Source organism: Lutjanus erythropterus, chromosome 2 (assembly GCF_056507025.1).
Source record: "Lutjanus erythropterus isolate fLutEry1 chromosome 2, fLutEry1.hap2, whole genome shotgun sequence".
Classification (NCBI taxonomy): Eukaryota; Metazoa; Chordata; class Actinopteri; order Lutjaniformes; family Lutjanidae; genus Lutjanus; species Lutjanus erythropterus.
This window is the reverse complement of record NC_139318.1, coordinates 37,503,494-37,527,579: the sequence shown is the minus strand read 5'-3', so window position 1 is coordinate 37,527,579 and position 24,086 is coordinate 37,503,494. Positions and strand designations below refer to the sequence as shown.

The 24,086-nt window shown below is 42.3% G+C and overlaps 1 protein-coding gene across 1 annotated transcript in view; it reads right to left on the bottom strand.

Moving 5' to 3' along the window:
* magi3b (membrane associated guanylate kinase, WW and PDZ domain containing 3b) overlaps positions 1-23,165 on the bottom strand; it is a 258,901-nt gene extending 235,736 nt beyond the window's left edge. The window contains exon 1 of the mRNA XM_084738936.1: positions 22,293-23,165. Coding sequence (XP_084595062.1) covers positions 22,293-22,599 — 307 coding nt within the window. The 5' untranslated portion in view covers positions 22,600-23,165. The remainder of the gene's footprint in view (positions 1-22,292) is intronic.
* Positions 23,166-24,086: the final 921 nt, after the last annotated feature.

The following is a 24,086-nucleotide window of genomic DNA, read 5'->3' as shown; positions in this document are numbered from 1 at the left end:
TCACCCCCTCCGCCCCACCCTCTGTCATCTTGCAGAACCACAGCGTGACCGCTCCATGATGAGCCGTATTACTGGCGAGCCTCCCATCATGAACCACAGAGAGGCAGCACCCCGCCGGCCCATCGCCCCGGCCTGTTTATGTCTGCCTATCAACATCCCCACAGAATCCTAAGCTGCTTGCTAATCACCCTTTGAAAGAGCAGACTAATTCAGATGTCAAGGCCCATTACCTGTGAGCTGTCTAGAGGTGACCCGAGCCCCTATCTCGCAGTGATAAACACCAGTCGGAGGATAACGCACATCTGGATAATAGGAAAGTGGGTAGTGACACGCTGGCCAAGTGTGCAATCACTGAAAGGGTGGGGGTGGGGGGGTGGGGGTGGGAGGGAATGCGGCGCGTAGCGATCATTGTTGCATAAAGATAACGTCCTTCATGACAGCGCTGGGTCAGTCAGCCGCCGTATGGCTGCTGTGCCTCTGGTGAAATAAGCAGAGGCTCTCAGACCGAGGAGTGACTCCTCACCAGCCGTCCCCTCCAATCTGCTCTCAGACACTGACAGAGACGATGCTCAGCCGAAAGACGACCCACGCCGCCCCTACCCAGTTCTGTTTCACATGTACAGGATGTGACTGATGCGCTCTGAAGAGGAAGATGACAGCAAAAAACCAGGATAAAGGGATGAAAACTCTCAGACTGCAGCTATATCACATATAAACATCTTCTGGGGATTCTGGGCTTCTGTTATGATCCTATTTTCACAATTACATATTTTGGGGTTTCTGTGGTTTCCAGGGGATAAAATGATAACACTAAATCCATTTTTATGATAGAAGCAGCTACGGGGGCTGAACGCCGAGTATCTGCTGTATGGACACATGACTATGTATAATACATTTATAAAAGAGTGATGAATGGAACACTTGTACCACAGGGAGACAGTGGTGGAACAAGAACTCAGATCTTTTATTTAAGTAAAAGTACCAAGACCACGATGTATAAGTATGCCAAACATAAACTTAGACATAAGGGTTCCAAAAGGGTTCTTCCATAAGGGCTGGGGTTCTACCCAAAACCATCTGCTTCTGAAGAAACCTTTTCTGAAGAAAGGGTTTACTAAGTGTTCTTTGTAAGACAAAAGGTTCTACTAAGAACCCTTTTTGGAAGAAAGACTTCTTCAAGGATTGCTGAAATTCTTGAAGATCACTTTCATTCTTTGTACCATAATATAAAAAGGTTCTCAGTACAACCCTCTGGTTGGGTTCTCAATTAAACCCATGAAATATAAAAAGGTTCTCTGTAGAACCCCAGGGGTGGGTTCTAGATAAAAAACCCGTGGAATATAAAAGGGTTGTTGCTAGAACCCCCTGGGCAGGTTCTAGATAAAACCCTTGGAATATAATAAGGTGCTCTGTAGAGCACCCTTGTTGGCTTCTAGATACAAACACTGGAATATAAAAAGGTTCCTAGTAGAACCCCCCGATTGGGCTCTAAATAAAACCCTTGGAACTTAAAAAGGTTCTCAGTTCACATTAGCATCCTTGGAAGATTGAAAAGTTCTGGATAGAACCCCCAGAGAGAGTTCTGGATGGAACCATTACACATTAGAGGGGTTCTCTGTAGAACTTCTCATAAGGGGGTTCTGAGTGGAAGCTTTCATGGATGGTTCTGGGTATAACCCTTTATGTTGGATTTTAGGTAGAGCTCTCTTAACGGATTCAAAGTGGAACCGTTATAAAGGGTTCTACCAGGAAACAAAAAAGGTTCTTCTTTGGCGGAAAGCCAAAGAACCGTTTATAATGTTAGTTTGAATATTTATTTCTAAGAGTTAATATATTTTACATTTTTAGATCATTAATACTGAGGAAATAATGTTCTACTCTACTCTACTCTTCAGTTAGAGAACTCACACAGAGAGGTTCTGTAGTTTGGTCCGCTGGTTCCAACCTAGAGGTCACCGCTCTCTGAAGGGTCACAGGATAAAACTAAGAGGTTGTAAGATGATTAATGGGAGAGGAGAAAAGGAAAAGCAAAGTTCTGCTATATACATTTCTATCAACGTTTTGTAGGTTTTTCTCTAATATTTAATTTTAGTGAAATATAATCAATGTACTGATCCACTTTTTTAAGTTCTGATTCGAGTCTGATACCTGTCCTGATCTGAATTTGGATATTTGCACTTAGCCAGAGGTAATAGCAGTAATAGTAGAAAGATTACATGAGGATAAAACTGAACTTTGATCTGGAAAGCTTGTGTAATTTGTGTAACATAACAAGTGTAATGGCATCCTTCAGGTTTGTGTAATTCACATGTGCAGCTGTTCTAGTAACTGCAGCTGTGAGGCAGATGCAGTGGAGTAAAAGTACAATATTTCCCTTTGCATTGCAGTGTAGTAGAAGTATAAAGTACCACAACATGGAAATACTTGAGTAAAGTACAAGTATCTCGAAACTGCACTTGGGTACGGTGCTCCACCACTGCAGGAAAAGAACAGATCTCCCAGCAGTCGTGATGGTCAGAGAGGAGCAGAGAAAAGCAGAAACAACACTGGGTAATGGGGGCAAAAAGGATGCAGGTCAAAGCAAAGCAAAAATAACCCATTATTCCTCATCTACTCAGTCAGCAGTGAAACCCACCCCCAACTGCAGATTTGCCTCTGCGGTTAGAGCCCTATATACCACTAAAATGGAACAAATGAATCTATGAACCCCTAATAAATACATATTTACTGGGCCAGGATTAGAATTAGTCATTATATCGCAGTGCGAGCGCTAACAGGCATTTAAGACGTCAACGCGGTCTTTAATTGGAACAGGGACTGAAGGCAGCAAGGAACAGAAATCCCCCAGAACCTCCCACTGATTAAAAAATATATATATAAATAATTATATTTATCCCAGAGGAAATTCAACATACTGTAAACACCAAAATGCTATTTGTAAGCTTTACAGCTTTATGACCAAGGCTACTGTAAGCTATTATACATGATGCAATTAAAGGAAGATGCAACATCCATCATGGGCTTTTTCCATGTATCCTACACTTGAGTTGGAGAGATTATGTTGTTTGCTTGTGCCGGTGCGACCCCTCCATCCCCTCACCATCCTACCCCACTCCTCTGTCTCACACACACACGCTGCTCATTAAACACTGCCTCTACGACCTGTGTCCATGACTCCTGGCTGCCTGGGTGTGTGATCACTGTAATATCACCCAAGGTCTGACCAGTCACCTCGCCATGACAAAGTAATTTATGATGTCGGGTCAAAAATCAAGGTTTACATCATACACTGCTAAAGCTCCACAATGTCTCGTGTCTTTTTTTATACACTTCATTCTATAGATGGCCTCAGGACTAATGATATGATTCAGCAAGGGATTTCAATGCTGATTTATAAATAAAACTGAGTTATATTCGGTCTGAAAGTCTCAGACCTTGTTTCACCTTTTTTTAAACCTACTAAAATGCAGTTACAGAAGGCATGTGGTTTATAATTAGTATAACAACATTTCCTTTCTTGACATTTTGTCAGATTTCTTTTGGTATTTTGATAATTATTTAGACTAAGGAAGCTAAAAGAGCTTGTGATAGTAACAAACTCGGTGCCCACATACATCTAACGGCTGAAACAATGGGCTGATCGGACTTGGTTTGGGCCAATGGGCAGTGGCGTTCATCGTAAAGGCTGACAGTCATCGCCCAACTCTAGATCAGCCTATCACTTCATGAGGCACACAGTGGTACTAGACAGGGCAGGCCGGGGCTAGCTGGTTAGCATGCCAACTTCAGTAGGTATCTCTGCAACACAAAACATCTTTGACAACTAAAATGCGGTTACATCAACGTGTTACAAAACACAAATTCGTTTAATCATTGTGATAATTGGCGCTTCCTGAGTCCTGTCCCATTTTGCTCTGTACTCCAATAAAAGTTGATTTAGCTTGGTACCTCAGTCAATTTCTCTTGTCCTGTTTCCTGTACAATGCTATGCTATTTGCTAGGCTAACCACCTAGCTTATATACACCAATTGTTAACTAGCTAGTGAGCTAGCATTTTCAGAAAGTTGACTGAGATACTAAGCTAACTAAATTGCTATTGGAGTTCAGACCAAAAAGGGGCGGGACTAAGGAACCATCAATTTGTTGAGTTACAGGTTGAAAGAGAGATAATACTGACTGGTGTGAAGTTATTTCTCCATTAATTTGATTTTTCACATAAAATGTCATAAACACATATTAATACTATAGTAATACTATATTAGAAGCTTTCACAACAGCGATTACCAAACTTAAGAATTTCACAATTTGAAATGTGAAAATCTTCTGTGTCCCACACAAACCTTTAACCACAAATCTGATTAACACACAGGACTACTGGACGCCAATGATGAGTTACGATACGTTCTGATGTTAATATGACAGGTCACAAAATCCTTGTTAAACTAGGTGAGATAAATGAAAAATGACACACAATTAGTTATTAGTTCAGACTTAAAAACATTTTATTTATTTATTTTTCATGACCTCTGGAGGCCAATCTTCAGAGCACTTGCGGCCCACTGACCCACACTGGGAATCACTGTTCTAGGACATCTTAATGACAGAAGTTTCTTTGCATTAATGTAAAATAACAAATTGCACTTATTGCTGTAGCCTAATGCACATGGGCAAATATACTTGGGCGTTTTGGTTACTGGGGCTGTGTATTAGCAGGAAGCTGGTGATACAATATGTACAATTATATATACTGTGACATATTGTGATGCTGTCAGTTAGTTGATATATTGCTATTTTTTTTATTTTAGAAACACAAAACCATATGGATTTAATCTGAGTTACAAACTAGATAACAACACTGCTATCTAGCTGCTGGGGTTTTAAGCACAACACATAATGAATCACTGCCACAAATCTTTGCATGAGACAATATCACAAAGCATAATGTCATGATACTCAAGTGTATTGTTATTTCCCTTCACCCCCACAGGTTACAGCTTCGTCTTCAAGTTATACGCACTGGGACTTGCAGTATCGGGAGAAGTTAAAAGCTTAGTTAGTCTTCAGGCTTTTCTGCCAGAGGCACCAGAAAGCTTTCTGCCAGAGAGGATTTAGGAAGCCAGGTGACATAGTACAAAGAGTGACAAAGTCATTAAGATGTGGTGAATGAATGGGTTAAACTCAGGACTGTCACCCAGGAGACCGTGGCTCAAGTTCCGTGTGAAGTTCTTTTTTTTTTTTGTCTGGCTTTCAACTGAAAAATGTGGATGTGGTTTCTTAGCGAGGCTCCATAATGATGACAGCCTATTATCTACACATTGTAGAGGATGAAAAATGTCACTTTTGCAAATCCCGGTGAAATATTGCCTAAGCGTGAACGTTAAATCAATGTCCTCAAACAGTCTGCAAAAAAAGTTGTTCTTTTTTTGTTTAACCATATCTGAATTCTGAACGTCTCCACCGGTGACCATGGTCGTCTTTCCAACAGAAAAATGCTCACTGGGGAAGAATTGCCTTCCAGCTCCGTGAATATAAACAGGAGTGTGAAGAATAAACCCATTTATGTTCAGTTTTACCATCTTTTTTTGTTTGTTTTGCAGGATGCAGCAGTGACAAATAAACCTGATTATAGAGGGACACGGTGTAGGACAAAAAGACATTAAAAATGCTGTTCCTACTTTCTTACAGCATTAGTTCATAATGCTCTGAAATAAAACAGAAATCACTGTTTACCAGCTGTTCTACATGCCTCTATATCTCTCGACATAAGCCGAACCATCATCTATAAAGCAAAGCTGCACATACAGTTCACATCTACAATCATCATGAAACACACTCGTCAGTTTCAAAATGCTCAGTTCCAACTCCAAACCATCTCATCAGGCGCGCTGTTTACATTGCAGTTGTTGCAGGTGCTGCTGGAGTGTGCGAGAAGAGCAGCGCCAATTTGATTAAAGTGGGAATAATGACAGCATGCTGCGGCGCAGGAGTCATGCTATGCTTTTTGACTGTAGCACACCGCTTTATTCTAATATCACCAGTTACACACACACACACACATGCATGCATACGAGTGGAGTATCCAGCTCTAGTATTGATGAATTATTGAGGACTTGGAGTAGGGTTGGGAGCAACTTTACGCTCGTTTGTTTTGTAGTCGCATTACGCCTCCTCCCACCGACTCTCCCCTCCCCCCCCTCCTCCTCCTCTGCCCCCACAAACACACTGCGAGGCATGAGAGAGTGGGCTCTCAGCGAGGATGCTGTGGGATGTTGGCAGCTCTGCTTTTCAGTAGTGTTTTGGGGAAACTGGTGCAGTGTTGGCCTGCAAAAACACGAAACAAGATAACAAATCTTTCAGGGCTGTACCGCACGTTAGTTTTTTTTTCCTTACATTTTTTCATGAATGAAGCTCTGAACGTCTGCCATCGTGTTTTATGATGTCATCACAAATCCTCAAATAATTTAATCTAATTTCTTTAATGAACTTGTCGGTTTTGTCAGCGTAAATATAATTCATGTTCCTGTTAGACTGCTGCTAGACCACCACGGCGATATGAGCGCATGCCTCGCTTTGTATGCAGCAAGCAGAAGAGCAAGTTTTCTCCCCACCGTGAAAATGTTGCTGCAAAGCTAAACATCAACAAATGTGGACTGAAGAAGAATATTTCATTACATAAAAACTGTTGTGAATTTTGGAAATGACTCTATCAGCCCCTCCAGGAGGCATTGTTGTGGCCTAAAATGCCTGATTTCACAGCAGCTGTTCTGAAAAAAAAAGTATATTGTGATTTTTTTTTAGGCATTTTGTGAATAATTCATTAAAAATCAAGACCTGTTCCAGTAAGAATAAATCTGCACTCTGCTCTTACCGCAAACAAAGGAAATCATTTTGGAGCTCGAACTCGGTCAAAACAGCAACTGCAACATTTTAAAATAAGTGCACAGAGCATCAATAAATGTCAATAACATTGACAAATCTTGTGTTCTTTTCAGTACCCATGACAAAATAAAAAAGATAAAAACACACAAAAAAAGATTCAGGTCATTGAGACGTACATGTATGATGTTTTCATGGGGGACTGCTATGATTGGTGGAACTCAGGGGAGCTACAATGATTGGTCAAATTCATATAAAAATTGCAATGTTTGGATAAAATATTAAGGTCGAGCAGAATCCACAGAGATTGGTTGAATTTTGTGTTATTTGTTGTGATTATATGTTATATTAGCGTAGCCTAATCTTTATCTGCTTTGAAGATGGTCTTTAGTATTGACATCTTAGTTGCCTAAAAAGTTTCCATTTTTTTTCCTGTTCAAAGGATTCTTTCGAGGATCCACGGGACAGATTGTAAAGCCCCCTGATTTGTGATGCTAGACTATACAAATAAAATTTGACGTGACTTGACTAAGGGCCTTTTTAAACCAAAGAACAGTAACCACCCTGACAGCCAGAGCGTTCCCCCCAGAAGCAAAGAATTTTTAAAAGCGGCTGCTACCGCTGCGGATCAAGGCTGCAATGACAGGCAGGTGCTATGAGAACGTCAAAGTCCACAACTCCAGCAACTTTACACTAGTTTGGTGGAAATGTACCTGTACGTGGATAGTACTGAGTTGTGCAGCTCCAGGTACTCAGACAGCATAATCAGCTCCATAAGAACTCTCCGTTCTGACTTGTGATACCTGCAATGCCGCCCCGTTCTGTTTGATTGGCCAAAGCCAGGCAGCAACTGCCAGAACTTCAGTGCGGTAAACTTTGACCGGCAGTGCAGCAGTGCAGGGCAGCAACTACTGTTCCTCTGCCTTCATCTCATTGAAATGACAGCGAGGTGCCGAGTTACCGCACTGCAGTGTGAAACGGCCTTAAGAGTTGTTTCTGATGCAGAACAACGTATCTGATGAATTTTAATAAATTAATCTTTCACCTCTGTTATTCATTATGCTGGAAACTCCTCCACAAACACCATAATATCACCAACTTCTTCACCCCATCTGTCTGTTTGCATGTTTTTTAGATTGTCAGCAGTCAGGCAGCTCTTTAGGAAATGATTTGACGTCTCAGTTTTAATTTAAATTATGTATCAAGATGGACTTATGCACAGAGTACTTTTAGATCTCTGTAAGCGTGTGTGTGTGTGTGTGTGTGTGTGTGTGTGTGTGTGTGTGTGTGCGCGCGGTAAGACAGCAGCGCTTCACCACAAGTTTGACAGCTGCCTCGGGCACATACGGGAGATGCTTGATGAGAGTCACAGAGGACAAACAAGCTGTATATCAACAAAATGCTTTGTAGCATGATATAGCGAAAGGCCAAACAGATACAAAAAGCATGAAGTAGTTACAAAGAAACAAATAAAAAGGAAGGGAAAACCTATGCTCCGCCATCTAGTTTAAAAAATTTAAAATCTGACAGTGACCCGGGTTTTTAGGGCACTTGGGGGCCTATAATGACAGATACTTTTAATTGGATTTGGTTTTCTGCAAAATAAATGTCATCAAATGCATCACAAGGACAGCAACACTCAGCAGAAGATCTAAATCACCACCATGATATTATATCCTTCTGTGTGTAGTGTGGAGAGCGACGGCGGTGAAAGTTAGTAAGACATTAATGAGGCGAGGTTAGAAGGTTGAGAACAGCGAAGGAACAACACTTCTGCTAATTGTCACGCTCTGGTGCCGTGGCAACCGTCTTGCATCCACAGTTTGACAGTCTTGCTCAAGTGTCCCTGTGCTGCACGAACACACCCTCGCCGGCTGATGAGCGCGGTGACATGCCAGCGGCCGGGTGGTGTTAACAAAACAGGAGTTTGAGTGTTGTGTGCTGCAGCGACTCTCCTCTCCAAACCCTGAGAGGGGTTAAGTATCATGACTGGCAAATCATCAGCACCTGCTTGGAGTAAGGAGGAGATTTTTTTTTTTTTTTTGCTTAATGCACCCCCAGAGCTCCTTTAGATGAGCTCAAGTATCAGTTCATTCAGGTTCCAAATGTGCCTTTTGAATGAATTTTAAACTGAATCGCTATAATAGAAAAGTGGATTTTGTTACAATGCCCTGGTCGGCTCTAGAAATAGCCGTGTCAGTCTGCCGGTCCATCCCACTGACTGTAAATAAAGATATAAAAGACATAAAAATGAAGCCAAATTATTCAGGATACAGACGTTGTCATCCTGCACTGGTGGCGTCATTTGGGGGCCCAGAGTCTGGGCAGTAGTGATCAGGGTTGGATCCGTGGCACCGAGTTCCTGCCCACACACCCAGACGACTCAGTCACGAGCAGAGAGCAGCTGTCAATCACGACATGAGACATGCTTTTTATAGCATCAAATAACTAATTAAAACCAGACTGATCAGAAAAATGAGAACAACCTAAAATGACAGAAACCGTCTTTGGGAAAAGTTTATTTGACTTTATTTACTTTTTATCTTGGCCCATGTCCTGTCTCCAAACACAGAGGACCTGCACTGATAGAGATGTTTTGGCTTCACTTTTGGGAAACTGTCATGTTGTCCGTCTTTAAATATGTCAGTGGTCCATCTAGACTGAAACATCTCAACAACTATTCCATGGATTGTCATGAAACTTTGTACTGATATTCATGGTCACCAGAAGGTGAATCTTTATGACTTTGCTACCAACAAGCCAAAGTTTTGACATAGACTGGGAAATATCTCAACATCTTCCAGCTGGACTGGGACAACATTTTGTACAAATAACTCAAGGTGCCTGGAGGATGAATCCTACTGATCCACTGACAGGCTCCAACATGTGTTGACATTTGTGGTTTTGAGTGAAACTTCTCAACTATCGGATAGATCAGGAGTTCCAAACTTAGCGTAGGCTGGGACTCACCTTTCACTAGCAATTCGAGGTTGCTTTTGTTTCAAGTGACAGTTTAAACAGTTTCAAACACTCATTTGTGAGAGTGTCAAAGCAGAGAGACATAATTATTTATCGGGTATTAGTGGATGATGTTGAGGACAGCGAGTCTCTCGCTGATAATGACGAAAAAGAAAAGAGGGTAAGCGTCAGCAAACTCCTTGAACTCTGAGTCGTGTTGGATCTTTACATGTTTGCTTGTGTCGAGCGGCTACTTTTCATGACTTGCTATCGGAGGTAGGGTATCTGAGTAGTTTTATGAGTACAAGTACAACTACCTGAGGACAGTATTGGACCGATACCCGATGCTGGTATCTGTGCATCCCTCGTGTAAATGTATATATTATATGTATCCTCTGTATACTGTAAGAATATCGGATGATATATCGATCAGAATTTTCATTTAATCAATATGTATAATAAAAACTTTTAAATATTATAAACTTTACCACCCACCACTTTCAAAAGCAGTGTTTTAGACTTTAAATTTATGTTCACTGGTTTACAGGTAGCCATTCAGTATGATAATCAACCTGCAAAACCCTAAAACCTGCTTGAGTTCAAAGTGCAGTAAGCAACTCTGGAGAAAGATGGCTGATTGTTGAGTTTAATAACACGCTCACATTTTGGGAATGAGACTCAACAATCAGCTGTTTTACCATGGTTGTCCAAAGTCTCCCGTCTCTGCTTGATTTTCTAAAGCCTGAAGACAGATTCAAAAGGAGGAGCAGAGGTCTGGTTTTCCCTCAGACCATTTGAGGTACATTAAATGTTATTATTAATCCATCAGAATCCTGCTTTCAGCCTGCTTTTACTTATCCTTTATTGTTCTGCTCTTATTGTTGTCAAAGTTATGTTGTCATTATGTGGAAATTCTGGGCTTTCTTTGCCACAAAGTGACACCACGGCACGGTATCCTCTGTGATGGATTACCTAAATGAAAGTTTCTGCAGGGCGTTTTTTTCATATTGTAGTGAAATGAAGTGAAAACAGTGGAGGCCTGGAAGGTATTAAAAACACACTGCACAGTGTAAAACACTGCAAGCTTTAGAAAACGGTCAGCGGTAATACAGAGGAAACATATTTTCAGTTAATGGGCTGAAACACACAAAAAGACACCAGTACAGTCCTTTAAGCTCTACACACACCAGAGCTGTGATATTTTTGATAGGTACAGCAGCAGAAGAGCGGCTGATGCAACATTCTGCTTATATTTCATGTAAGTGTCAAGTCGAGGTTTGCCAAGATTCATTTTTATATCCTGTGTTACCAAGATTTTAAATTATTAATGAGGCACATGAGAATTGACGACCACCTACAGTTTATTGTGTGTACAGTAATCATCTTATCTACGTGTGTGTTTGTTCATTCAGTCTTCATCCAGCCAGCTGGCACCAGTGAGATTAACTGTTTGGTTTTTTTCTCTGGACGTCTGGCCCTGAACGCAGCATGAAGACAGCTGTAGACAACATACAGTAACATGCAAACTCTGCAACACGGCAATTAAAATTACAAAGGAGGAGTAACGCTCTTAAAAATGTGCTAAAGAGAACCACAAAGGGTTCTTCTATTTGTCTCCCATGGAGGAAACATTTTTGGTTCCTGGTAGAACCTTTTATAGAAGTTGGAACCCTTTCAGGGAGTTCTACTGAGACCCTGACATAAAGGGTTAGAACCCCCAATATGGAGTAACGGTTCCACCCACAGCCCTCTCGGGGGTTCTATGCAGAACCTTTCAACCTTCTAAGAGTGCTAACAAAAACCTAACAAGAACCCTTTTACAATGCAAGGATTTTATCTAGAACCTACCAAGGGGCTCTACAGAGACTCCTTCTGTTCCAAGGGTTTCATCTACACTCTGGGGGTTCTAGAGTGAAAAGTTTCACCCAGAACCCCCAACAGGAACCCTCCTATGGCGTAACCCCTCTCAGGGGTTTCTATCCAGATCTTTTCCACCTTCTGATGGTGCTAACAAGAACCCTTTTATATTCCAAAGGTTTTATCTAGAGCCTACCCAGGGGATTTCAGAGAGAACCCTATTATATTCCAAGGTTTTTATCTACAACCCACTCAAGGGGCCTGCTGAGAACACTTTTTGGTTCCAGGTAGAACCTTTACTTGAGGTTCCACTTAGAACTCTTTCAGAGAGTTCTACAAAGACCCCAACATAAAGGGTTAAATACCTACAACCATCAGTGAAAGGTTTCACCCAGAACCAACCACAGGAACTCTTCTAGGGAGTAATGGTTTCACCCACAACTCTCTCAGGAGGTTCTATCCAGAACCTTTCCACCCTCTAAGGGTGCTAACAAGAACCCACCAAAGTATTACAGAAGGTTCTATGGAGAACCTTTATATAGTCCTGGAGTTTCCCCTACAACCTACCCCAGGGTCTCTGCAGAGAACCTTTTTATATTCCAGGGGTTTTATCTACAACCCTCCCAGGGGATTCTAGAAAGAACTCGTTTATATTGCAAGGGCTTCATTTAGAACCCCCCCAGCGGGTTCTACTGAGAACCCTTTAATATTCCAAAGCTTTTATCTTGAACCCACTCAAGGGGCTCAACCAAGAACATTCTTATATTCAAAGGGTTTCATTTAGGAGCTAACCCGAAAGTTCTACAGAGAACATTTATATACTCATGAGAACCTTTTTATATTGCAAGGGTTTCGTCTAGAACCCACCCAGGAGGTTCAACCTAGAACCCTTTTATATTATCATACAAAATACCCTTGACAAAAGAGTTCTTCAAGTATTCAACAATTCTTGAAGAACTCTTTCACCAAAAAGGGGCTCTTTGAATGAAAAGGGTTCTTAATGGAACGCTCGGAAACAGAAACCCTTGACCAACCCACACTTCAAAAAAGGGCTCTTCAGAAGCAAGTGATTCTGGGTAGAACCTCGGGAACCCTTATTTCTAAGAGTGCATGTTAGCCCCCAAACAATCAATAATCTCATAGCAGAGCAGCAGGATCAGAGCCAAAAACAAAACATAGCTGACATCTTCATAAAAACACTCCTAATCACTTTAAAATCACTGAGAAAGAGCTCATTCAGCTTTAAATTACTCTGTTATGAGTTCCGTGCCAAAGCAGCGGCGCACGTGACGGCTCTCCTGCTCCATTCAGCTGATTGTCAGAAACATCTCTGAGGCGAGAACAGATGTCTCTAGTTATTTGACCGGGCTCTCTGGGCTGCCGTATTCCCACTCTCACTCTCAATCCCCCTCTTTTTTTTCCCTTTCTTTTTTTTTTTTTTTTGCAACCGACTGCAAATCTCTTTGCGGTGACAAAGCATCGCCTGTCAAGAGGATGATTCCATTGAGAGGCACTTCCTGATATGAGAGGTGCATTAATGTGATTAACCCACACTCACTATTGCCGTTTGATACAGGGGCTTAGGGGCTCATGTCACTCTGTATTCTTCTCTATTGGCATGATCAGCAGGTAACACAAAATGTGCTGATGTGTGAGCACAAGACGGCAACTCAAAACGTAATCTGGAGTAAATTGCTCAATAGCAGAACCCACTGCTGCTTTATGCACACTCGATTATGCAATTTGACTTCAGAATTCAAAAGATAATTAAGAGCAAAATTAGCCCGTGAAACGCAGTATGTTACAGAAACAGATGAGCTGTGCCATTCTGCGGACTTAATATGTTCCCATTATCACACTGTTAATTATCAACCATTAAAATCAATAAAGATAAAATGACTATCTTCCAATCAAAATGTTGTTACTCCCACACAATGTTTGAGCATTTCTATGAATCATCGTTCCTTTTAAACACACCTGTAATCTGATGACTCCAGTTTGATTTCACGACTAATTTCTACATTTTTCAACCTGGACCCTATTTCCTCATGTTTTTGTGTCTGGGGACAATAACGTTTAAGAATAAAAGAACAATTCACACGTCTATCTGATGAGTTATATTGCTTGTTTTTAAAATTGGTCCAGTATAGAGGGAGATCGCTGCGGCCTTCAGTAGTGAAACTAAGCTATAATGTAATCTCTCTGTCAAGTAAATCCACCAGTGCTTGTTTTTGGCTCATATTTTAAATCCAACTGTCTAACAACACTAAGGAAAGGATCCCTACAGAGAGAGACCTTTTTTGAAAAAGTAAGACACATTTTGTTTTGCTAGAAACATCTCCTTTATTGCTCTTGCCGAGCTATTTTAACATCATCGTCTTCATCTAAACGCAACACAAAAAGAATAACACCTCACCAAAATGCTTTGGTTCGTCTTTCCACCAGTTCTGGTTTGGTTAAAAAAAAAACCTTCTGTGCAGGGAGGTAGATGCTAAATTATTCTGGCTCTAGATGCCGTTTCTCCCAACTGCTTCTCTGATTCTGCAGCCTCCTAGCTTCTCTCCTAATATTTTCACATCTACCTCCTAAAGGGTTTATTTCAAGCGAACCAGAGCCAGTTGTTGTTTGAGTAGTGGAAAGACGAGCCAAGACATTTTTGGGGAGTTTTATTTTGTTTCCGTTATGTTTGCATGAAGATGACAATGTCACTGTTTTGCAAAGAGAGTCTGGTTAGTGTGGCGAGATCAATAAATCTGCTGTCTCTGGTTGAACAAAAAGGATCTTACTCTTTAAAAGAAGGTCTATCTCTGGAGCCATTCTTTCCAAAATGCTGTCACACACTTAGAAAAACAATTTGAGCCCGTCACCGGCAAAAACTAGTTTCACCTTTGCCTGCTGCAGCACTCTCCCTCAATACTGGACCAACATCAAAAAATGTTCTCCCCATTAGTCACTTAGACACAAAAGCATGGAGAAAAAGGGTGGTGCAGTGATGACACGTTTTTGTTGGCCGACCTGAAAGTTAGCATCACTCTGGCTCTCTCCACAAAAAGCCAATGGGATTTTTCCCACCAGTTTCATGATTTTTGAAGCGTAACTGTGATCATTAGGCATCATCACATGATTTCATGTCACCCCTGCTCCCTGACTAGTGTTCGGCGTGATGATATTAAATGTACCAGACAACCACTTTAGTCTCAATTAGCAACTTGTTAGCAACAGCCTTTTAAAAGAAAGCTTCAAAGTTCACCAGTGGAGTATTTACTGACATATTTTATGCCGTACAAGAAAACTTAAAGATCTCTGAAGCGTTCGTTAACCAAAAACCCTTCCAAAAAACCCACTGACTTTGAGACAAGGGACTCGGACGTTCTAATATTAAGGGTGTAAATCAGATTTTTCATCACAATACGATATTTTGCTGATAACAAGTCAATTTCGATTCAATTCAGGGGTCTGCAATCGATATCAGATGATTTTCACCCCTAGCTAATATGCTAACTCATTTCCTTGTTTTAGGAATCACTCTATAGGGACCAGGTTCATAAAAAACAGGCTGAAGTTGCCCTTTAAATATCATAAAACTAATTCCAACTGTCTGAGTGTATCACAAAGGACCACAGAAGAAGTGTGCATCAATTTTAAATAGTGAGTTTGTATGCATGTGTCTCATACATTCACACAGCAGCTAATATTAATCATCTAGAAGACGAAAGAGAGCTTTTTGCACCGGCTCTGCTGTGTGCTTCTGCGGCTGCACTGAGAAATTATTCATTTGATGTCGGAGTCATCATCCATTCAGCTGCATATAAATGGCTACAGGTTGTTACGTATGTTTTGATTGCACAGTGATTGAAGCCGCAAACATATAGGAGGCAAAGCAGAAAATAACTGAGCGGCGGAAAAGGAATTCTGGGATGCCATTCATGGAGCTTTTCATCAGGCATCTCTTCCGATCCTTAGCTGGGGGTACTGGCAGAAATAGATTCCTGTACCGAGCAGAGAGCTTTTAATAGAGGCATCTCCCAGCTTAATCAAAGATACCAGAAAAAATGGGCACATCCACCTCACGGTGAAATCTTGGCGTAGGCTTAGTGTGAACTTCTTCATTTCAAAGCAGTGAAAAGGGGATGTATGTGAGGATGTATGCATGTGAGAAAGGCTGTCCCCAGAGAATGTGTGATGCACCAGAAGCAGCAGTAGAAAAGTAAGTGAAGTGCTGTGTGCAACTCTTTCAGCTCTCATTCCTTTCGATCAATGCCTGAGATAGATAATAGCCTCCATGGAGACTTGCATCTTGCATCCTCGCCTCAAATCCCCATTTCTGCTTTTGCATCTCGGCACGCTCCTCATGTCTTCCCTTCTAGCTCCACCCCAGCTGTCAGCGGCGGCAGCACGGGAAGCACCACCAGCTCCAGAGGGCAAGGCAGCCAGAGCGCAAGAGGATCTTAGGAAGAGCACTGGGGAACATCTGGCAGACCAAGAGAGGCTGTCCGTCGCTGCCGGCCGCCGGCATGTCGTCGCAGCTTCCCTGGCTTCCTGCTAACAGCTGATCCTCTAGGCCCACTGCCTCCATCAGAGTGGAGAAAATCCACTCGCTGACTCAATTATGCAAGAGGTGTGAATTAAACATGAGGCAACCACACAGGAATGTATACACACAGCGCCGACGTGCACACATGCACCATACGTAATCATACAATATAACAGCCCCATCTGTGATGCCGACGCCAGAGGGGCTTTGTGAGACTTCTTTGTATCCAAGAGCTGATCCACGCTGGTTTTAACTGGAAATGTACCAACCCACTTTCTCCAGTTCCCATCCCATTCCAATATCTGACTTTGAATATCTATCTATACCAAAAAATACCAGTTAAAACACTAATTTTCCTCTTTTTTTATTATTATTTTATAATTATTGTTATATAATAATTGTAATAAGTAGTATTAGTAGTAAGATTACATGAGGCTGTAACTGAACTAGTTTAGTGGTGAAAAGTTTTGTGTCAGTTGATGTTACTGCACATTCAGTCAGAGTTTTCATCAACTGGAAAGCTTGTTTAGTTTGTGTAGTGTAACTTGTGTAATAGATAAGCAACATCAAACTGATAATCGAATTGAAATGAGCCTTCAATTTCAAGATTTGAATTAAAAGGCAGAATTGCAGATTTTTTTAGTATTTGTTTTTCTCTCCACCCCTGCCTACTTGCGGCCTGACACAGCGTAGCTTATCAGCTGTTACATAACACTTGATACCAAACAAGATTTTTCTTTTTAAAGAATGTCAAAATGTAAATGACAGTTGACAGGTCGTAAACCAAATGATCTGTTGATCTTTAAAAATCGAGACTCAACAGTCAAACAAAAACTGCCTTTTCTGTGTCTGACTTCCTGCCTATTCGATCTGCTCTGTGCTAATTGACGCGGCGTCAGTCAAAAAATAGACCCGGTGTGTATCTGAAGCAGAGCGGAGTGGAGAGCCGCTTCTGGGACGTGCCGAGACGCTGCTGGTGGAATCACAAGCATTGTGTAGAATGGCTGCAATTAGACTTGCACCGATTTCAACTTTCTTAGCCGATTCCGATTTCCGATTTTTGAGGGGTCTGACCTACCGATTCCGATTTTGGCTGGTTCCGATTTTCAGTCTTTCTAAGAACTGTAATTGACAGCATTCACAAACATTTTTGCAACTTTTCTTGTAAATATGTTCATAATAAGACACTGACTATTAAATATTCATTTAATACTTTCTCCAAAATCATCCAGATTACAACCAGGCCTTATTATAATTTTATATTAAGATTATGAATTGGGTGAACGTGATCTCGCGATATCAGCTCGCGGGATTTCGTGGGACGCGATTTCACGTGATCTTTTGTGGAAGCAGATGTAAACAAACCGGAGACTAACGCGGTGCAACAGTTTGAAGTAAAACTTTGCCGTGAGAAAAACAAACACAGAAGTTAAAGGAGTCTGGATGAGAAAATGTTTGAGAAGACACATCAATACAGGTTGTTTATTCTTCAGCCAGAACAGGAGGTGAGATTTTAACTGTCCCTCTGTGAACAGCAGTCTGCTGCTAGCTTGCTAGCATTAGCCTGAAGTGCGAGAGAGTTTACGGCTGTTTTGCGACACTGTCAGCTGCTCTGTCTCGTTGTAGACTGTCTGTCTTCTCTTTATCCTGTTCTTGGAATCTGTCTCTGACACCAGCTTCAAGCAGACGTGTGTCTGAGTGTGTAGCTGTTATCAGCGCTGTGTTGACGTCACGGTCAGTTTGTCTGCTGCGCGCATGACGTGACCATCGTGCAGAACATGTGTGTGACAATGACGGGCACAGAACCGGATTTGTGACGCTGACCGGCCGGTCACCGGTCAAGGCCAGTCACGTGAAAACCGGGCCGATTCTGAGCATTGCCGATTAATCGGTGCAAGTCTAGCTGCAATCAGCGCCGGCTGATGTGTCGCAGCCGTGACACGACGCAGCCCTGCCTGGTGGAATTTAGCCATAAAAGTAAAAAGCACCAAGCAACTCTTGATTTGTACTGCTTGGTGAAGTATTTACAAACACATTGTGAAATTTAGATCGGAACATGAATCTATGATGCAAGTCGGATATGAGTGCTCTAGATTAATAATGGGCCCCGATATCGGACCGGTCGTATCTCTAGTTGTAATCTTATATATGACGTCAAGGGAACACGGACATCTAGGCCAGACTGGTAAGAGTGACAGTGAAGAAATAGGCGATGAGGAATTCTGCCATCTTTGCCACCTATTACTTCCCTGTGAGCTTTAAAGAGCAGAAACAGCCTGGTGTGGGAGTTAAGCCTGAAGCCAAAGGCAGAGCCAACCCCCTCCCCCCCCCCCCCCCCCCCCAATCTTTCTTTATGTCTCTCTCTCTCCCTCACTCTCTCGTTCCTCCATGCCCTTTATTAATCATCCTTGGTTAGTGGGGCAGAGAGCGTGGTGTTCGGAGCTCTTGGGAATGTAAAGCCATGAAATACACACACACACACCTTCATGTGCATGCACACTAATAGGCACCAGGCTCATAAATCACAGCAGATATTCCTCCATTCATCTCATGTTTGCTTATAAAAAGATAGAAAAATTAGAGTCAGACTGATATATTGGTCGGCTGATATATTGGCCTGATATGGATCCATTACAAATATCAGTGTATATATTCATATAGCACACGAAACAGTATATAAAAAGATTATTTAGTGAAGTTATTTTAAAGAAAATGGCCTCCTGAGAATCTTTGCATAGTCACATTGGTGCAAAAATCGCAGCTCAATCCACATAGAAAAGGTCTAATTTCATTCCAGCTCAAAGATTCACTATATTGATCACCATATTGATAATCTGTGATTTATTTTCCCTCTAAAACTGTATCAGTCTCAAAAATCCCATATTGGAATGACTTCACTGACACAGACAGGAGAGTGCACATGCACACACACACACACACACACACACACACACACACACACACACACACACACACACAGCTGATCTTAAGGGATGCTGGCCTGAGGTCCTGGACTCAGCTGCTCCTGCTGCTGATGTAACCTTCTGAACTGTCTCAGTTGTTTATTTAGATATTCTCCAGTTCCAGCGCACAAGCAAAGCAAGGCCAATATCTCCCTTACCCACAAACACACAACTGTAACTCCAGAACCTGTAGGCCTCAGCTCGGGTCAGCCCGGAACCAGTACAGAATACAGTCCCAGCATCACCAAGCCGTCACAACCATTAGATGTTGCAGCCGGCATCCTTGGAGAGCAGGATGTTGACTGATGAGACGACGAGATACAACCCAACTAACCACTCTGGCTACTGTGGCCAATGGCAGCAGAGTATAGGCTGAATAACGGAGGATGTAATTAGGCCTTATTCCTATGCATGTAAGTGCACTTAGCCTAGCAGGCTCCAACTGGGCGACATGCCATTATTACCATTATCACTATTCGATCTCCCAGACAAAGTGGGGAGAGAATTGGCCAATTAGATGTTATGGGACAGTAGGAGGGTTACAGTGGAAGTCTAGGATGTCCTCTGGGAAGTGCGCAGGAATGTAGACTCAGCTAAACTCACTTTATTCACCCTTTTATTCTATTATTATTATACAGTGGTTTAGCTGACATGTATAAATCCACATATCCCAGGGAGACACATACGCCTATTGTAAAGTTATGTGATTTGGGAGTGTGTAAGGATGAATCTATATATTACTGTACTTTAAATGTTTATTTGAGGATGTTTGTACTTAGATTATCGCAGACTGGCAGTGATAGGTAGGGGAGACTGGGGGCAAGTGTATCATCGGGCAATTACAACACACCCAAGTCATCAAATCAGAAAAGAGCTGGAGTGATGACACGATCTTTGCACATGCTCAGTATGATTCTCTCTCTGCCTGTGGAACTGGAGCAGGGTCATTCAGCCTCAGCAGAAGTTTTCAACAACAACAACAACAAAAAAGATTTTGGATGTACAGTATTCTTCTTCTGCTGTCTAAAGTTTAGATGCCTGTGAATTTAAACTTACATCAGTTTGATTTCTAGGTTATTGGTTAAAAATGTAAAGTGTAAATTAACATGAACAAACTATGCTAATGTAAGCGTTGGTAGCTAACATACAAAATCATGGATCCAAAGCCACATGGCCCAATGTAAGCATCTTGTTTCTGTTAGAAAATTAACATGTTTAACGAAATTTAAATGCAGAATTACTTTTAACTCAATATTCAGAATCCAGAATCTAGTTACCACCAGAATAGCTGCCTAATATTCTGCAAAAACAGAAATAGACTTTTGCTTTGAATGCATACAAAGATGTCTGACATCTACAAGAATCTTAACAATATCCAAAACTACTTAAAGTTTAAAGTGTTTATTTGTTGTGTTTCTTGTAAAACAGGAAGGTGAGGAGTGCTTTGTTGCAGACGCTGATTGACGTTTTCAGTATCCAGTAGCACTTCACGTTACAATATTACAACCGTGCCGCTTAACTGGTCCATGGGTGTAGGAAGGAGAGGAGTCCTGTTAGCTGGACCAGAACCAAAACAGCATCCGAGACCAACAGAGTCCAGTTTGATGACAGGATATAGGCTGCAGTACTGAGTTGGTTTTCTCACTGGGTTTTGGCTCACAGCACCTCAGTGCTGAGTCACAGCTAAGCAAGCTAATGGCAGTTAGTGATTAGCTGAATTACTTTAGCAGCAGGTAAAGTACAACCTCTGTACTGTATTCCCTGTCAATCTCAGAGGCTGTCCAAGTCCCGGTTGTCCCACTGAACGGTCGTGTGCAGTAGAAGAGTGCTGAGCCTGGTTTTGGTGCCCGATAACGGTAGCTAAAAGCTAACAGTTATGGTTAGTTACTTTAGCAACAAGTGAGCTGCAAGCTATCTGTCCATCAGGACACTCTGTAATTAAATCTCAGAGAGTTGAAGGTGAGCAGCTGGAGGACACCAGAGCCCAAACCATAACAAACTGTCTCCATAAAATATGATCCAGTTTCACCAAAATCAGTGAATGAAGTTCGAAAGTTGTGCTTTTGTACAGCGAGACCACGACTGCAGAAACACTCCCGTCCACTCCAGTGAACAAACGTATCCTTTGTCCACGCTCTGCTGCGTCATAAACAAGAAACCATTTCATTGGACACAAATTTAGTAACGTCCCCGAGTGCAGCATGAGTCATCAAGAGATTTCAATCGTTTTGCAGAAAAAGATGGACTCTGAAATATCATTAAAATACCTCAGAATATATACAAAATGACTTTTCTTGGCATTACTGGGCCAGACAACTGCCATATGTGCTAAATACACTTAAACAGATTATGACTTCAGGGTAACTTTAAATGCACAATACGTGATTTCTGCCGCTATGGGATGTCTCTCTCTCTCTCTCTCTATCTCTCTCTCTCTCTCTCTCATTAAAACAACAACAAACAACGTAGTTTGATGACGTCATGAAGCAGTGTGGGATCATGGGAGTTGTTATCTCTGGTTTTTTTATCACCGTCATAGCTGATGAAAGTCTATCTGACATGACTCAGGCAGGAATCGTGTTCATAGAGGAGGTAATATTAAAGTTTTATTCGTGTTACGTTTAGTCACTTTGGCCGACTTCCTTCCTCACTCTTTGACGTAGCTGACATATTCAATATATCCTGTGTTTTCACAGAAGTTATAGCAGCTAGCACGTAACTAGCAATGGCTAGCAGGAAACACATTGTTACCTTTAATAAATTATGGATTTCTCTGCATTTGAACGTTGTTGGAAACACAACTCAACAATATCCCTGTTAACTGTATGTGTGCAAGTATATATGTGTTTTCTCTATCAAAAGATGACTGGTGTGTATCAAGCAGTCTGTGAGTTCTGAAGGAAAATGTAACATGTTACACTTGCCCCCGGTCTCCCCTACAAATGTTTCGGTTGCCCTCTACATTCCTGGGTGTGTATAATCATGAGGGTTGTTGTGTTTAGTGGATGCCAACATATCAAAACGCTCATCTTACAAACAGCTCAGGTGACACACACACAGAACAGTGTGAGAACAGAGGAGACAACAGGAGGGAGGGGACGCACCTGGTTTGACCGTCTTCAGGCGGATGGGCTCTCTGAAGTGGCGGATGACAGCCAGGGTGTCTCGGTTTGTAAGTCCACTGACGGGCGTCCCGTTCACCTCCAGCAACACGTCCCCGTAGTAGGGCAGCTTCCCGACGTGACACACCAGCACGTCCAGCTTCATCTGTCCCAGGTAGGGGAACTGTCCCAGCTCTGCTCCTCCCAGCACCTCCACCACGGAGCCAAAGTCCCCCAGGTTCCCCCATGACACCGCGCACTCCACCACTTTACTGGACCAGTGTTTCTTCTTCTTCAGCGTCCTGGACATGGTTACTCCTCTTTATCCGAACAACTAAACGACGGAACCGGTTCGAGTCGCTTCGGTTTGCTGCTGTTAAATGAAGTGACGCGGCCTAATAAACCCTCCTGAGTTCTTCTTCTCCCGACCTGCTGCTGCTGCTGCTGCTGGGGATTTCATCTTCCTGACATGTAGGAGGCTGATTTTCACCCGCTGAGCTCTGTCATCCCACGGGCTTGTGCGCACAGCTGCCTGGGTTGCAATAATTCCAAGCGCTCCTTGCGCGTAAAAACAGGAGTTGATAGCGGCAAAATGGTTACAAATGGATCAGATCAGCTTTCATGCACCACATCCGCGCGTCGCCTCGCCTCTGGAGGAGCCTGCCGACGCCAAGTAGTCAAAACAAAATGTAAACAGAGCGGATTTCACTCACTCGGCGGCGGATTGTGGAGTGTCTGTCGCTGAAATGTAGTGCGTCAACGAGAAATCCCTCATACCTGTGGGCAGGCTGGAAATAGACGAGCGGGCGGGCGGCGAGCACCGGTAGGCGGTTTATGCAGTTGAGATCCAGCCCATGGTGACTGAGCTGAGAGAAATCTGCGTTTGTCTGCTGCTGCTGCTACAGGTTTGAACACACCTGGCACCGCCAAGAGAGATGTTGCCAAGCGCCGAAACGCCCCTTTTTACGCTCAGCGGCGACAGCAGTGTGTTCCAGACGCTCCTGCTGGCTCCATCCTCCGGTGTGTGGTGGTACTAAACGAAAAAAAAAAAAAAAAAATCGCACCAATGTTCCCAGCAACTTATTATCATTTCAGTCACTGTCAAACGTGTTCATCTGCATTTGTTTTAACATTTAAGTGGCTTTCCTTAAATATTTTCTGAAATAACTGCAGCGCGTGGGACTAACTAAACATCCACAGAGCATGTAATCCTGATATCAAGCGTGCAAAACAAATTACACCTAATTAAGTCCCTTAATTTGAACAGAGTGAGGTAAGTATTCTTGGGGAGGACGTTGGGCTTGATCACAGTAAGTGTTTCCACAGCGCCACCTACTGGTCCAATCAGAGAAACGATTTCCTGCTCCAGTTCATCCTCCCCGTCTTGCATACCTTCATACCATCGCGCCTGGCTGCATCCAACTGCACTTATCCATGCGTGACCTATGAGAGAATGCTTGAATTGATTTGTTAATTATCACTACAGCTTTGTTTTCCAGTTGTTCGTGGAGGACGCGCTGGCAGTCGGCTCTCAGTGTTGTGTTCTGACATAAATTATCATCATTTCAAGGAGTTTGGTGCTTAAGGTCTGACCTTTTATTGGGAAACTCTGCTCCCACCGACACGCAAACCCACACGTTTCATGGCCTGAGAGCGCAGCCATGACATGAGGTCATGCATTTACATAAACTTATGTATGAGCTGGGATCAATAATATAAAAAAAAAAAGGAGGAATATCAACATAATGTGCAATGTTACTTTTCAGTATAGTGTGCAATATTTCTTTCTATATCACG